Genomic DNA, 16784 nt, shown 5'->3' with positions numbered 1-16784 from the left:
GTATTTCAGGAATCTGATAACGGTGTCTGTTTTACACACTTGTTGGGACTTCTGTAAGTGTCCAGCTTTGTCAGAGAGCCCCTTTTACAAGCAGGTAAAAAGTGGTAGACAAGATTCCACCAAAGTTGCTCTACTTTCACTTTTGTGTTGAACAACTGTGAGTCCAAGTGACTAACCCCCTTTGGGGGACAGCTTTGTCTCAAGGCTGCCAGTTGCCATCCCTATGTTTGGCTTTCGAGTTATAAATGATGTTATCCCTGTGTACCTTATGGTTGATTCACAAGGTAGTTTTATTGACAATTCTCATGCAAAGCATTGTTGGAATCAATCAGCGATTAAGGGAACAGTTGACATGCAGCTCCTGTGTTTGTACCATTCCCAGAAGAATTACTTTACAGAATGAAAATGAGTGTTAGAACTGGGTCTTTTTTTATACTTAGCTACCCCCAAGTAGTGGCCCTTTTGACTTGTAAAAACGTGCCACTTCAAGTCATTTGGAGATGTGATAGGAGTTCCCTGATTGCCTAGGTACAAGCACATTTATTAATAATCCCTGTGGTGTGTTATGTATGTGTTGGATCGCGGAAATTAAGTCTCTCTGGAATTTAGTCTGGGCGCTGAACATTAAAGGAGTTTGATTTAAGAGTGTATGCAGAGATAGGCAACGTATGGTTGACTCCAGATGTTTTTGGATTACAATTCCTATCCTAAAGTAGCGTGATCAAGGATAAGGGAAGTTGTAGTCCAACAACACAGCAATGTGTAGTCCAAGCATGCATTGGCTGTGTCTATGCCAATTTATTGGGCTCCCTTTCTCCCACAGCCACTTTAGGGCCAAACCCCTGAATGTTCACCCTTTTGATGGATGTATCTAGTTAGGACAGGCATCCCCAAACTTCGGCCCTCCAGATGTTTTGGACTACAATTCCCATCTTCCCCGACCACTGGTACTGTTAGCTAGGGATCATGGGAGTTGTAGGCCAAAACATCTGGAGGGCCGCAGTTTGGGGGTGCCTGAGTTAGGACATAACTAAAGTACTGTTTTTGAAGACCAGGAGTAGAGGAACTTGGGGTTGCCCCTTTACCAATCTGTACAAGGAGTAAACAGTAACCAAGTGATGGCTAATTCTCCTGGATGACACACTGTAGTGAGACTCCAAATGTTGGTCCCCTTCTACAGTTCTCTGCATGGGGCGCAGGGGGCGCTGTGGTGTAAACAGTGGGCTTGCCGATTGGAAGGTCGGCGGTTCGAATCCCTGTGACGGGGTGAGCTCCTGTTGTTCGGTCCCAGCTCCTGCTAACCTAGCAGTTCAAAAGCACGTCAAAGTGCAAGTAGATAAATAGGAAGGTAAACGGCGTTTCCGTGCACTGCTCTGGTTTCACCAGAAGCGGCTTAGTCATGCTGGCCACATGCAGACGAACACCAGCTCCCTCAGCCTGTAAAGTGAGATGAGCGTCATAACCCCAGAGTCATTTGCGACTGGACTTAACTGTCAGGGGTCCTTTACCTTTACAGTTCTCTGCATATTTTGGTTCTGTCCTGTAGTGCTATTCCGTCTTGTAAATCACCTGCCTTTCCCTGTAATCTGCTTGGTATTTCCTCCTCTTCTTTGTGTTCTTCAGCTAAGGTTACTCTGTTTTCCTTCAGAAAAGCAGGAATCACATATTTTCTCCTTCCTTTGTTGTGGGGAAAGAGAATGAGAACAAGGGAAGCCAAACAAAGCAAGTCAAGTGGATTGCCAAGAATGGCTGCTGTCTGTTTTGTTTTTTAAACTTACATGAGTTAGTCATATGTTTATAGCTGGGATTTTAAAACCACATTTTGATTCCCATCTTCATTTACTGGCACAAACCCATTGATTTCAGATTGGGGGAAAACAGAGAGATGCAGATGATCAGTGAAAGAAGGGTGCTTCTTTCTGACTGTGTCTGTGTTTATTAGAAAATGATTTGTGAAAAGAGAAGGGTTAATTAAAGATGTTTTCTGCTTCTTTGAGGAGACAGTCCTGTGTTCTAGCAGTGTTTGAGCATGAGACTGGTTTGTATGCAGTGAACTCATCTTAATTTACAAGTCTAAAGTCATTGGCTTGTGCACAAGTTCTGCTTTGAATACTTGTATTTGCTCTGGAATCTGCTGTTCATTCTTTCCTTGCAAATAATGTCATTTTTCTCTTTCAAATGTGTCATTTTGTGAAGGCACATGTCCACATATTGCTGGTGTTAAGGTAACTGCTATTATTGCACTGCTGTGATAATATTCCTTCAATTTCCTTCTTTCCCCTTGCCCCACCCCAAGAAGGAGAAAGTGGGTGTGTGGAAGGACTCTGCTTTTGTACTGAAACTTCAGGTGGAATGAAGCGGTTATAAAAGCATCTATCAACACAGTAAGAGCTTGCCAAACTAAGTATTTGGGTTGGAAGTCATGCCTTCCAAACTGCTTGAAAACAGGAAGTATCTTTGTTAAGTGATGGAGAGCTGTATTTTGCTAAGAAAAGATTTCTTTTAAAAAAATTAAATCTTGCCCAATATGAGTTAAACAGTTGTTCTGGATTTTGGATAACATGTTTCGTGCATGATCATGCACACACACATATGCATATTGCGTGTCTGTGTATCTTTTCCCCTATTATTAAAATTTGAGCACTTTATATATGAGCAGTCGCTGTCAGAAGCCAGCCCAGGCACATCTTATCCCTGGTGATTCCTGTAAAGAACTCGGAACCTGTCAGAAACAGCCTGCAGGATTGCAACGGCTCCTGGGTGATTAATTGCCAGAAGAGTCTGGTTCCAGGTTTCATTACATATAATTGTTATCTTTTCTTAAAGGGGTTCTTTTAAACCCCCACCTCAAAAGTTGCTTTTTAAAATAATAATAATAATAAAGCATTGCTGAGGCTTAGCGGTTCTTTTCTGGGAGACCAGAGGACTCTCATATGTAAATGTACAATTTTTTAAAGGGCATTACCTGTTAATAGAGTCCTCCCCTGGCCCCCTTTCAGCTAATTTTAACTTTACTGAAAATAATTCTTCTAGAAATCAGGGATAGATTCGTTACCTGGCCAACAACTGCAGTCAAGGGCTAGGAAGTGAAATTTACATTGAAATCCTATTTAGATGTTCTCAGAAGTAAGTCTAATGAAGTTTAATGGAGTTAAAGGTAAAGGTAAAGGGACCCCTGACCATTAGGTCCAGTCGTGACCGACTCTGGGTTTGCGCGCTCATCTCGCATTATTGGCCGAGGGAGCCGGCGTATAGCTTCCAGGTCATGTGGCCAGCATGACAAAACCACTTCTGGCGAGCCAGAACAGCAGAAGGAAACGCCCTTTACCTTCCCGCTGTAGCGGTTCCTATTTACTTGCATTTTTGACGTGCTTTTGAACTGCTAGGTTGGCAGGAGCTGGGACCGAGCAATGGGAGCTCACCCCGTCACAGGGATTTGAACCGCCGACCTTCTGATCAGCAAGCACTAGGCTCAGTGGTTTAACCCACAGCGCCACATTTATTTGAGAGTAATCAAGTTACTCTCAAATACATGGATAAAGGATTGCATCATTACTATACAGGCGACTCTCAAATTATTCTGGGTTTATGTTCTGGAGATTATGGGGATTGCGTCTAAAGCCAAAATCACGAATAGTCAAAACACATTGGGTTCAATGGTGGGTGGGTGCCAATGTGGTTTTTACCCACCCCCTTTCTACACACACCCATTTATTTATTTATTTATTTATTTATTTATTTATTTATTTATTTATTTATTTATTTAGCCAAGCACATAAAGCTGAACATGGACAAGTTAAATGCATGTAGGTTGTGAGTTACCTGTACTCAGGGTGTAACTATGTTACTGTAAGAAGGAAAGATTATTGTGCAGGCTATTGGTGCTGAGCAGGCAATAGCACACATGGATACCAGTATACCAGTGCACAACAGTATGCAACACTTCTGCTGGTTCAAGGTGTCTATTTTATTTTGCTGTTCTGCTATGCTAGGAATGGGGCAATGGGTGGGGGTTGCACTAGTGGAATTACTACTGTTATGTTTATGTTTATACCCCACCCATCTGGCTGGGTTTCCCCAGCCACTCTAAGCAGCTTCCAGCAAAATATAAAAAATAAAAAAGTCAGACATTAAAACTTCTGAACAGGGCTGGCTTCAGATGTTTTCTGAAATAATACGGTACAATAACTAATGCAAGTTTTTAAAAACACGCTAAATACAAACGACACCCCCCCCCCCACTGGTACAGACCAAGCTGATCTTTACGAACTTACGAGGAGACTCTGCCAATCATTCCACGGCCATTTGATCAACACTTGGTGACAACATGGAAGTAGGCCTTCTTGGTAATAGAACCCACAATCTGGAATCCCCTTTGTTGGGTAATTTGTGAGATGGAGACTGCAGTGACCTTTAAATGTTTTATTAAAACATTTAAGATTACTTGGACTTGTTTTGTGCACTGTTCAGGTTTTTTTGTGTGTGATTTATAGTTGTGTTTTGTTTTTATCTTGTTTTTAGTCAGCTTTATTTAATGTTGTTTTCAACATTCAATTCAAGTTGATTGAATATTTTTATGTAAACTTGGATTTCGTTGTATTAAGCAGCATATTTTATGAATAAATAAAACACATAAAATTCACTATTAAAATATTATTTTTTTAAATTATGAAAACTGTTCCACACTTGGTATTATCTTAAAATGATTAAAACTGCCCTGTTCTAGTTAAATCGACTCTTCAAAGGGTGATTTCAGTTGTAGTCAAACAACATCTGGGGCTTAAGGTTGGGGTGGCTACCCTAAGCTGACTCAAAAAGGAAACATTAGTGTGTGTCTATAATGGAATCCTTCATGCTTTCTACCTTTTCTTTTAATGGATGGAGCGTCAGCAGACATTTCCTCCTTAAATTGTTCAAAAATACATTTGAAAAGCACCAGATCTTCTTTCCACAACCTAGGGAGTTTTGGTGCCATTATCAGGTTGTTAGAGTCACATTGGGCTGCCAGGCCCTGTCCACTAAATTAATGTTTGAGTAGTTGATAATATCTATTTTCTTTGCACCTTGAGTGCTCTGGGTTATAACAAATCAGTATTAAATCTTGTGGCAGGTTTCGTCATCATTTTCAGGCCATTTCAAAAGGTTTTTTGCAGAGCTTGGAGGAAAGCTCCCAGTTTGCCATGTTGATTCAGTGACATCACCACCACCTCTGTTTGAATGTTATTATTTATATGATTTATTAATTTCTTCCTATGAGCTGTCCCGTCCCAAAGCAATTTATAATACACATTTACAATACATAGAATGGTTGCATTGTTAAAACATTTGAGTCTGTAAAGACAGTTGAAACAATTACGCACACAAACACACAATTTAAAACAACAGCAAAATACACATACATAATCAGTTCAAATCCAGTACAGATACTCAATAGTATTTAAAAAATCTCCACTTAGAACAGCTCTTTGAAAGAGGAATGTCTTCAACAGGCACTGAAAGGGCAAAAGAAGAAGTCATCTGTCTAATACAGTGGTGCCTCGACTTACGAATTTAATCCATTCCGAAGGCACCTTCATAAGTTGAAAAATTCGTAAGTCGAAAAACGCCATTGGAAACGCGATTTCCCATGGGAATGCATTGAAAACGGAAAAATTCGTAAGTTGAAAAAAATCCTATCTAAAAATCGGTAAGTTGAAAAATCCCTATCTAAAACGGCCGCAGTTTTTTCCGGATGTCGAGACATTCGTAAGCGTGCAGCCATTACCCCCATTCGTAAGTCGAAAAATTCGGTTGTTGAGTCGTTCGTACGTCGAGGTACCACTGTACAGTTGTCAGCAAGGTTCACCTCGCCTGGGCTGGTTCACTACAGCAGAGATCCCTCTGTGGGCCGGTGTGTGCATGTGTGTGAGCGCGTGCACCCGCGATTTTCTGCGTCTGCACAGATGCGATTTTCAGTGTCTGCATATGCACAGATGCAATTTCTGGTGCCGCAGAACGAGTCCCCGTGCCGTGCTGTGCCCGTTTAGGGCAGCGTGTGAGGCCCATGGGCCTTAGGTTCCTACCCCTGGTCTAATATGTGCCTTGATATGTGTACCTTCTTTCTTGCTCTCACCCTTCCCATGGCTGTGTTCATTGTTGCCCGACTGCTGTGCTTCACCAGCCTGTGTGTGCTGTTGCTTAATACCAGATCAGTAAATAATAAGTCCTCACTCATCCATTATTTTATGTTAGAGGTGCTTCACTATTCCTCCTTCAAAATAACTCTACAGGAGAGGAGAGGCAGCAGTAGCACACCATTAACATAACGTCACAATCCTAGACATATCTATAAGTCTTCTGTTTTCAGTAGGGCTTACTCCTAGGTAGCTGTGCATAGGATTGCAGACAAATTTCATTAAGGTTTTAAATAGCACTCTGTTGTCTCTTCCCCAGCTCTGTTTATTTCTTTCAACCCAGCTCTTGGAAACCTTTCCTAAATGCATGATTTGTGACCCTTACTCTTCTGGTCCACTGTGATAACCTGCTTTGCAATATAATACAGTATTAACAAATCACATTTAACTATTGGATGCACATAAATCCAGCATAGACCCTTGTTTGTTGTTTAGTCGTTTAGTTGTGTCCGACTCTTTGTGACCCCATGGACCAGAGCACGCCAGGCACTCCTGTCTTCAACTGCCTCCCACAGTTTGGTCAAACTCATGTTGGTCGCTTCGAGAACACTGTCCAACCATCTTGTCCTCTGTCGTCCCCTTCTCCTTGTGCCCTCAATCTTTCCCAGCATCAGGGTCTTTTCCAGGGAGTCTTCTCTTCTCATGAGGTGGCCAAAGTATTGGAACCTCAGCTTCACGATCTGTCCTTCCAGGGAGCACTCAGGGCTGATTTCCTTCAGAATGGATAGGTTTAATCTTCTTGCAGTCCATGGGACTCTCAAGAGTCTCCTCCAGCACCATAATTCAAAAGCATCAATTCTTCGGTGATCAGCCTTCTTTATGCTCCAGCTCTCACTTCCATACATCACTACTGGGAAAACCATAGCTTTAACTATACAGTACGAACCTTTGTCGGCAAGGTGATGTCCCTGCTTTTTAAGATGCTGTCTAGGTTTGTCATTGGAGAAGGAACTGTCCTGGAGAAGGAACTGGCAAACCACTCCAGTATTTTGCCAAGAAAACTCCATGGACAAAGACAACAGACCCTTGTTTACTCTTTGCTAATTGATGTGTTTATTTGTTTACATTGATCTCATCAATCTGCCCTCCTTGGACTCCTTTCAGATAAATATCCACTCCTCCTGAGTTGTCGAATCTTGCTAGGAACATCAAGTCACCTGTTTTTCTCCCCCCCCCAACCTTTTATTAATACTTTTGGGTAATAGCCATGTAAAATGTTTCTGCTTTGTTGACTGTGCCTTACTGCCACTTGATACTGCAGATTCTTCCTGAACACCTGCTGTCAAACACATCAAGTCTTTTCTTGTCAGTTTGCACAATGCTTCAGGTCTTGAGCAAGGCTGACATGACAGAAATGTTGTACAGCCTGATTCTTTAAAATAATTCTATTCCTGTCTCTGTCTAAAATAGTCAGTTCCCAACATTTCTCTATTGGTCATAATCGCCTAACATTCTCATCATACAAACTACTTGTTTGGGATTTGCAACGTAAAAGCCACCCCAGGGGTATATGATGAGGGCAGTTCTTCCCATGCCATGGCCCTGATCTGAATCACACACACACACAGAGAGAGAGAGAGAGAGAGAGAGAGATTGTGAATCGCATACACATTCTGGAGCTGCTATCAGCTGTGAAGCGAAAGACATAGCTGGGTTAGAAACACAGGAAGCTGCCTTATACAGAGTCAGAGCACTGGTAGATCGAGCTCATACTTATCCACACTGACTGGCAGCAGCTTCTCCAGAGTTTCAGAAACGGGATGCTCTCAACTCTACCTAGACATGCTGGGAATTGAACTTGAAACCTTCTGCATGCAGGACAGATGCGCTACAGCTCTTGCATCTTCCTCTCTGTGCCTAATAGCAGCTGAGTGGGGAACTGAAGTAAAGTAATCATGATGGGAGCAAAAAGCTCTCACACACCCGCCAATCACATCATGGCCCTGGTCAAAATTAGCACTTGTTAATTAGCATATCAAAATTGCATTTAATATATTAACTGTGGAACCCCAACACGGTGTGGTGTTTGGCTCTTAAGCAGATGAAAAAATGGGATTAAAAAAAAAAGGAGCCAACTCAGTTCTCAGCTATTCCTATTGGGTTCTCTGGAAGAAAATAAACTAGCTTCTAAATCTGGAACATACCGGTAGTTGGAAGGCCAAAAATATGTTTTCTTATTTTCTACTGCTCAGTATAAAAGATACTTTTATCTCATCCCTTATATACCCAATTGATCACTGCCTTCTAAAGGAGAGGGAATCCTGTAGATAACATTTTATCAAGAGGTCTGTTCTGCACTATGTCAGCATCAGGGTGTGGCAGTATCATTGGAGCTCCCTCCCATTAGATTTAAGACGGGTGCCATTTATCTCTCTTGTCTTTTCGGTGCCTGTTACTCTATCAACAAAGCCTTCAAGGTGGATTTTCTTTTTATTCCAGTTAGTATCTTTACTGTACTGGATTTGGAATTGGAATGCTCTGTCTCTTCCCTTCTCTTCCAATAGAGGCTTATCCATTGGGGGGGGGGGAGGCACTGCCCCAACCTTAACAAGTCTTGGGGAGAAGACTAGAATTAGTTGGCTCTGCCTCTCATTAGATCAGGCTCCACCTACTGTGGCTCACCCTGATTTCTACTCAGTGGGCACTGCTGCTTCTTGCCACATCCTTTTGTAAGTATTTGGAAAAGGAAAGATAACAATTTTCCCCCTGAAAAGGAAAATAAAAGCTATTCAGTGACCCTCCCCCCAATCCTTCAAGTTTAGATGCTATGCAAAACAAAATGCGCACACACAAACCTGCCCCCCCCACAATTATATTCAGAAATCCTAAGAGAATGAAGCAGGAGGGTGTAATAGCCTTTGCCATAAGCCATGCTGAATTGCTGCTGCTGCTGCTTTAAAAAAAGCATGCATGCCTACTGCGTGCACCTAAAGGGATACTGGAAAGGTGCCAAAATGTTAAAAATTCCAAAGCGGCATCCTGATATAAATGTGACTTGACTGAACAATGAGCTGGCAGTTATATCTCCTAGCTTGTTGAGACTTTAAGGAAACACTCTGATGATCCTTTGGGCGGCTGCACTGAACTTACTGTATAGTTTCCTTAGCTGAGAATATATGCGCTTTTCTTTTAAAAATAACAGGACATCTCTTAGCATGCACAATACATTTTTTCCACCCCAGAGTACTCACAATAGTCTTTTTAAAGAAACTCTAGGAAGGGTGTTAACTTGATCAATGCTGTGCAGGAAGGAAAGCTTCTTCCTACTATTTTTCAGCGTGACTTTCACTGACATGATCAGGCTGGGAAAAGTCTTATTGGCTGAGAGCCCAGGACAACCGTGCAATATCTCTAGTCAACTGGAACTCAAACTACACTGCCCAAGGGAGAACTATAACATAAAAAACAACTTGGGTTACGTGCTGTGCCTTAAACATATCCAGCTGAAAATGTGTTTAAAATTCTGAATTTGCATGCAAGCTGTTGTGGATGTGGGGTTGTTTGTTTGTTTTTTAACAAGATGGCAATGTTTATCAGCAAATTAAAATGTATTTTTTGTATTTATAAAGTCTAATAAGGAAGGATTCAGACAACTGGAATTCTACCCACACCCAATTGTGCCATCACCATGGGGCCAATTCCACAAGGTTGAACATAGTTAAAAGGATATCATGCGTACTGGACTCTGCCGCATTCGCTTTGTGCGCATTGTCCGATGTGCATTGTCCAATACATGATGGCCCATAAGCTGCAATCCTTTTGACAACTAAGGCCATATTCAAACCATACCTTTAAACCACACTTGTACTACTCTTACAAGAGTCTTGGCTCCCCCCACAAAAAACAACAACCTGGGAGCTGTAGTTGGTTAATGGTGCATGGAATAGTAGTTTTGGGAGGGATCTCCTATCAACTTTCAGCATGGGAAGCCATGACTGTTTTAAGAGTGGCATAAGAGTACTTTAAATACATGGTGTGTGTGTGACCTAAGGCCCCCTATTAATTTCATTACAGCAACAAGAGAGCTACCGCAACAGGGTTGTATCCTGTGAACACAAGAATGCTGGATATGATGGTGCGGCAATTCCTCCTTGTGTGAGCATCACCTGTCTGGGGTTTCCAAGGAAGGAACAGTGTCGCAGCAACTCTTGTGTCACTGGGAGTTCATTAGTACTAGGTCTTGGTTCAATGAGGATTGGTGTTCGTAAGAAGTCACTGCATGGGAAACATCCATCATGCTTTGTGCACTTCCAGCTAGCAGCAGTCAGTAATGTTAAGTAGGGTCAGTGATGTTCACCTTGTGGTGACACCATGTCAAAACTCATTTATTTACCTAGGCAAGTTTTAAGGTTGATCAGTAGGTAGTCTCTTCGGTATTTTGATTGCCTCTTTTGTTTTTACTTATGGTAGTATTTTATTCTTTATTGTTTTTTACTGTATGCAGTTAAATTCTTGTTTGTTTACATTTTTCTTTACCTCTGAAAACTGGCTCAGATAATTTTTAACAAACAAACAAATAATTTGGCCTATATGTTGTGGAGAATGTGGCATGGGCTGCATTTTTTAGCAGGAACCCTGTGTTAGGTGTTACACTTACTACTTCCTCCTGTTTTACTTACCTGATGCAAATATTAGAAAAGGCACACAAAGATGAGGTGTCTGTTTTGCTCTCAGTATGCCTATTAGAAAGCCGCTGTGCAAATCACCTTCCTGTTACACATTTCAGAAACTCAGTGGCCACTTGCGCATTATATCTTATGTAACTTTTGCGATGGAAATTTAATTCCTATGTCAAAAAGCTGCTGTAACAATTAATCAGAGGAAAATAATTCTGTAAGTCATTTTCTTTGTCAGCTTCCTTCTGATCCAAGAAACTGATTTTTTTAATCACCTTAGGCTTTGATGCGACCTGGTCGAATTGACAGAATCATATACGTGCCTTTGCCTGATGCAGCCACTCGTAAAGAAATATTTAAAATCCAGTTTTCCGCCATGCCTGTGTCTGAGGAGGTCCACATGGATGAGCTTGTCCAACAAACACAGAAGTATTCAGGAGCAGAGGTAAGAACATATGAAAGTGTGAAATCCTAATAATTATTACTATACGGTATGTTTGATTTCCTGTATTTGTATTTTACCATCTTGTTTGTGTTCCTCCTCATAACATCATAAGTGAAATGGCATTTTACACATTGAGGAACAAATTGCTGTCAAGGCCGTGCAGTCCGTTGGTCAGATCTGTCTTTCTAATCCATATCAGAAGCATACCTAGTAGTTGGTGGAACTGGTGGCCGGGGGGGGGGGGGTAATGGCATGCAAAAATCACCTATCAGACTATGGCATGTAGGATGTATACAGTATGTGTGTGGTATTGTGCCACCGCTATCAGGGCGAGATCAAATGCGGGACGGGAAGCAATCTTCCACTGTGGCACAAAGACATGCAAATTCTTTTGCCGTTCCTCTTCACCTTGTCTGCATTGCAGACACTTTGAGTAGTTGGGTCACATAAAATAGTAATTTCTAATGTGGCTATTGCGGCAAAGTGATTTTTTCTGGGGTGACAGTGCCAATACAGCTCCTTGCCAGTGGTACAAGGACCCTAGGTACACTTGTGGAAATTCTTCACACATTTAAAAAACAAGAACCAAAAACTATAGTGAAAGCATTTCTGTGTAGCACTTAATGTGAAACCTGTGTGCAGATTACATAAATAATGTGTGCATGCTGTGATTTGCGCTGAAAGATCAAGGCCCATAGCAAATGATGATTTCTACATGGTAAAGGTAAAGGGACCCCTGACCATTAGGTCCAGTCGTGACTGACTTTGGGGTTGCAGCGCTCATCTCACGTTATTGGCCAAGGGAGCCGGCGTACAGCTTCCAGGTCATGTGGCCAGCATGACAAAGCCGCTTCTGGTGAACCAGAGCAGCACACGGAAACGCCGTTTACCTTCCCACTGTAGCGGTACTTAATTATCTACTTGCACTTTGACATGCTTTCGAACTGCTAGGTTGGCAGGAGCTGGGACCGAGCAATGGAGCTCACCCCGTCGCAGGGATTCGAACCGCTGACCTTCTGATTGGCAAGCCCTAGACTCTGTTGTTTAACCCACAGCGCCACATGAGTTTCATGTTAATTTCTGTCATGCAAGTAGATAATAATTTTGACCTAATCAAGAAAACACTTGGCTACCCCTCCCAGTTTGGTGTCATCTGCAAATTTGATGAGCATCCCCTCAATTCCTTAATCCAAGTTGTTTATAAAGACGTTGAACAACAACAGGCCCAGGACAGAACCCTGTGGCACCCCACTTGTGGTATGTGTATTATCAAGAACTGCTTTGTATATTTCTGGTTGTCCACTGAATTGAGAACATGAGACAGTCATATGTAGATGTGCTCTGAGAGAACAGCTGTCTGTTGGATTACAATGATGTACAAAATGAAAAGTTGACCAGTGCAGCAGTAACGGATGAGTTACCATTATTAAATCCCTACTCGTTGTAGTGATTTCATATTTCTTTATTTAAATTGTAAAATCCATCTTTAAACCAGGTGTCACCAAGATAATATAAAAATAATATAATCCACTAAAACACATTAAACATCATTAGAGTATAAAGATTTACACCTGCCTTATGTAATGAACAATAAAAATGACTATAACATATAAAAGATCCAGGAAGGACAGAGTGAACAGATAGGTTTTTTTTTACTAGCAAATATAATATCTGTACTATTTGGCACCTGCCAGCTATCCAGGAGAGACCATTCCATAAGGGGGCCACCACAAAGAAAGCCTGTCATCAGGGGGTCATAATATGAATATTCACAGGACAAAGCACAACCAAGAGGGCTTTATCTGGTAATCACAGTGAGTGTGTAGATCTATATATAATGTGTCTACATATGGTATATATGTACTGATTGACCTTACCATTTGTTGTTCAGAATTGGTGGTAGAGGCCAATAGAACTGCAACTAACACCCAGAAATTGTCTCACTAAATTTATATATAACACTACATTTATATGTGTGTGTATGTTTATATGAAAACCACAATAGCCATTTCTTAGAGCCTTTTAGAGGAGCTTTTCAGACCATTGTTTCATTAACAAGCGTTATCTCATTATATCTCTAGTTCCCTGCCTTACCATTTTACATTTTACACCAAAAAGGAATCACTTTAGTTGATAACTTCAGGATACTTGATTTATGGCAACCGCTTATAGCAAAAAGCAGAATTATTGCAACCCCAGTTATCAGGGCTGTAAGCAGTGCAAATACTTTACTATTCACGTAGTGCTGAATTATTATTTTTTAACGCACCTTACTGGTTTTCATTTTCCATATAACAACAAACAACATCTTCCATAGATACATCCATGTAAGTAAGAGAGTATAATCAGTCAATATTTATCTGAAATAGTTACCAGATTTTGCTCAGTGAAAGCAGTTTTCCAGAATTATAAAATATTATGGAATTAGTAAAGAGGTGATTGTGGTTTTTTAAAAAAAGAATTATATATTAAATTAGCATGAACTTGCTGGAAATGAATTTGTTTGCTTAACAGGTTTTTTTTTATAAAAAACAACAACAACAACCAATAAACTGACATCCGAAATAAACAGTCTGTCCAATATTGTACTTAGGTTGCTTTCTTCTGAAAAGATTGTGAGGAAACACACCGTAGTTTCCAAAGCAGACTGCCATCTATCCCAGAAAAAGAAGAAAATCCTAGTTGTGCCTCATGTTTAGATTTCTCGTTGACTAGCTTTGAAAGTAGTTTTTAAAAGTAATAGCTGCATAGCTTAGACAAGAAAGCCCATGTACAAGAAATAACTTGCCATAGAAGTGAGAGGCAGAGGCAATTCCACCCTCAGTCCTCCAAATAAAGGAGCACTGGTAGCTGTATCTCATAGTGTGTTTGTTATTAGTTTCCTTGCTACCTGTAATCTCTAGTTTCATTTGGGAGAGAAACCTTTTTCTTCTATTCTGATCAACTTTGCGATGAACATTTCTGATTGCATGCCTTTTGATGTAACAAGTCTGCAGCAGGATATTGAGCACAAATGTTCCCCTTTTCTTTCCACTGAAGGAACAAGAGTTAGAGAAGATGATGAGCTAATGAAAAGGTAGAAAGCATAAATCACCTTATAGTGTTTAATTTTTACATTCCTCTCCCTTTCATCAGTCCACAGAAACAGCAATTGAAATGAAGTAATAGTTCTTATGCCAATGAACAGAAGTTTTAAGCTTACTTTCAGCCTTCAGAATTTCTAAAGATTCTTGCAAATGAGATTTGAAGTAGTGTTAATGATACAGTATTATGTTGGGTAGTTCTTTGCTTAATCACAAGGTTCAGGGTCCAGAAGTCCCGAGTAACCAAATATTTTTGTGCATGCATTTCTTGGATTTCCTCTTTTTTATACACAACTGCATCACATGCCATTCTAAGGGGTTTCATGACTTTCAGGGTAGTATAGGGAATTGTGGTAGGAAGCTGGTGCATCAGAAGGGTCTTAATGCCTATAAAAAGCTCCCTATCCCCTAACTGGGCTTACCGGTAGAAGTGTTAGCAAAAGGTGTTATAAAGAGAAACACGTTTGATGAAGTCTGGTTCCCCCTTCTTTTCATACATAAGGGAAATAGATAGCAAATTTATCCCACCAATTTTGCAACCATGTTTGTGGAGAGCTTATATTGACCATTAATGCCTTAAGATTATGTAAAATGATGCTATAATCTTAATGCCATAATTGTTTGTTTGTTTGTTTGTTTGCATGGAGACTGCATTAAACTTAATAATAATAATAATAATAATAATAATAATAATAATAATAATGTTCCCTATGCAGCCCTTTAAACTCAGCCATGATTTCTAAAATTCGTCTTTTTTAGGGTTATTTAGGCACCAAGCTAGTTTACTTATAGGAGTTCAGTAGCTGCTATGTTACGTCATTTCTTATAAAATAAAAGCTTTGATTCACTACTTCAAAATTATCATTTTAAAAATGGATATTTTAGGGAAAGTGGTGTAAGTTTCTTAGGGATCGCTTCATCTTAGTAATTTCCAGCTTTAAATTGCACAGATTTTGTCTCAATAAAACTAGTGCTGCTTATTCTATAAAGCTCAGCATAGGCTTTCTTAATTTGCTTTCTGGTGTTGTAATTAAAATTGCACACGAAGCCCTAAAGAACTGTTTGTTGCAAGTAAAAATGAAATCATGTGAATCCTGACAGATGTCTGGTTGCTAATTCTGTCATTCGGAAACACTCTTATCCGGAAAGGATAATATAATTGTAATTATCATACATTATCTACAATAAAAGGGTGAGTTTAGATGAAACATGTCTTGGCAGAATAGAGACTTGATTCCTTCTTTTAATAAGCACGTATGCTGATCCTTATTCTAACTATGACTTTTAAAAGAAGTTTATTACATCATTTTTCTTTTCAAATTAAAAGGACGACTGATCTGCTTTGTCCTAAATCTTTTCTCTCCGAACTATGGAGGAAATATATAGAATAAATTATAAGATTTCTATGAAAGAAAATAGCATTTAAACATTTCTGAAAACCAGAGCCTAGTTATCATCTCCTCCTTCCAATTCTGAAGCAAATTCCTTTTAAAATTCAGAAGTAGTTATAAACACAACTCTCGTGAGCTGGTCAAGCATGTGTGTGAAACATTCTGCTGAGAACAATAAAAACTGAAACATCCTGCTTTATAGTATAGTGCATCTCTTTGAGGTACATATGTTTATGGAAAATTAAGATGTGAGACAGTCTTAACTTTATGGCAGACAGTTTATAGTGTGAGAGCCAAGGCTGGCATCATGTTATATGGCATATCATATAACCATGCCTACCAAAGTAGAAACTATAAATCTATCACTTATACCTAGAGGACTTGGTGTAAATTCTATCTTCCTTGCCGAGCAATAACTCACAAGGGTGGCACACAGCATGCACAACAAAATGCTGATCAACTTTCACTCATGCTGCACCAATGGTGCTTATTTGATGTCAGGAAGGCATCTTTGTGTTGCCATGAAGTCGTATTGTAGAGCTCAACTCTCACCTCAATCTTAAAGCACATCTGATTAAATGTAAGTCCAGAGGAAGGATGCTGCTGATTTCAACCACCTCTTACATTCAGTAAAGAAAACGTAGACAGTTTTATTACTGGAAATGACTCTGCACCGAGTTCTACTATACAGTATTTCGTCTGTTTGTTTCATAAAAATCAAGGAAAACATAAAACCTGTTTGCAAAATTCATAGGCAAACATGCCTGTTGCTGAGCACTGGGGATCATTTTATTTTGGAAACTACAACCCCCACCCCCAAACATCCCAAGAGGTATTCCTGTATTACATTTCCATTCTGGTTCAGGAGTCGCTTACAATCTTTTTCGGGAAAAGCCCCATTGACTTTCCAAGTAAACATACTTAGCATCAGACTCTCTCACTCTCAATTACATTTGCAACACAACCTTGACTGTTCATACAGAGTCAGCACAGGAAAAATGTAGTATAACAGTACTTATTATAATCCATTATATCAGCCTCTCTCACACACGAAGCCTTTAAGAAATGTGTGGGCC

The 16784-nt window shown here is 40.2% G+C and overlaps 1 protein-coding gene across 7 annotated transcripts in view; it reads left to right on the top strand.

Moving 5' to 3' along the window:
* AFG2A (AAA ATPase AFG2A) overlaps nucleotides 1–16784 on the top strand; it is a 161343-nt gene that overhangs the window by 111732 nt on the left and 32827 nt on the right. For all 7 annotated transcript variants that reach the window (XR_015947767.1, XR_015947766.1, XR_015947768.1 and 4 more), the window contains exon 15: nucleotides 11070–11234. Coding sequence is in view for 4 of the 7 variants with exons in the window: in XM_088660359.1 (XP_088516485.1) it covers nucleotides 11070–11234 (165 nt within the window). In the remaining 3 variants the exon portion in view is untranslated. The remainder of the gene's footprint in view (nucleotides 1–11069; nucleotides 11235–16784) is intronic.

Source organism: Zootoca vivipara, chromosome Z1, assembly GCF_965207765.1.
Source record: "Zootoca vivipara chromosome Z1, rZooViv2.hap1.1, whole genome shotgun sequence".
In the NCBI taxonomy this organism is placed as follows: Eukaryota; Metazoa; Chordata; class Lepidosauria; order Squamata; family Lacertidae; genus Zootoca; species Zootoca vivipara.
Note: the sequence above shows the minus strand (reverse complement) of the source record. Positions and strands in the feature narration are given on the sequence as shown.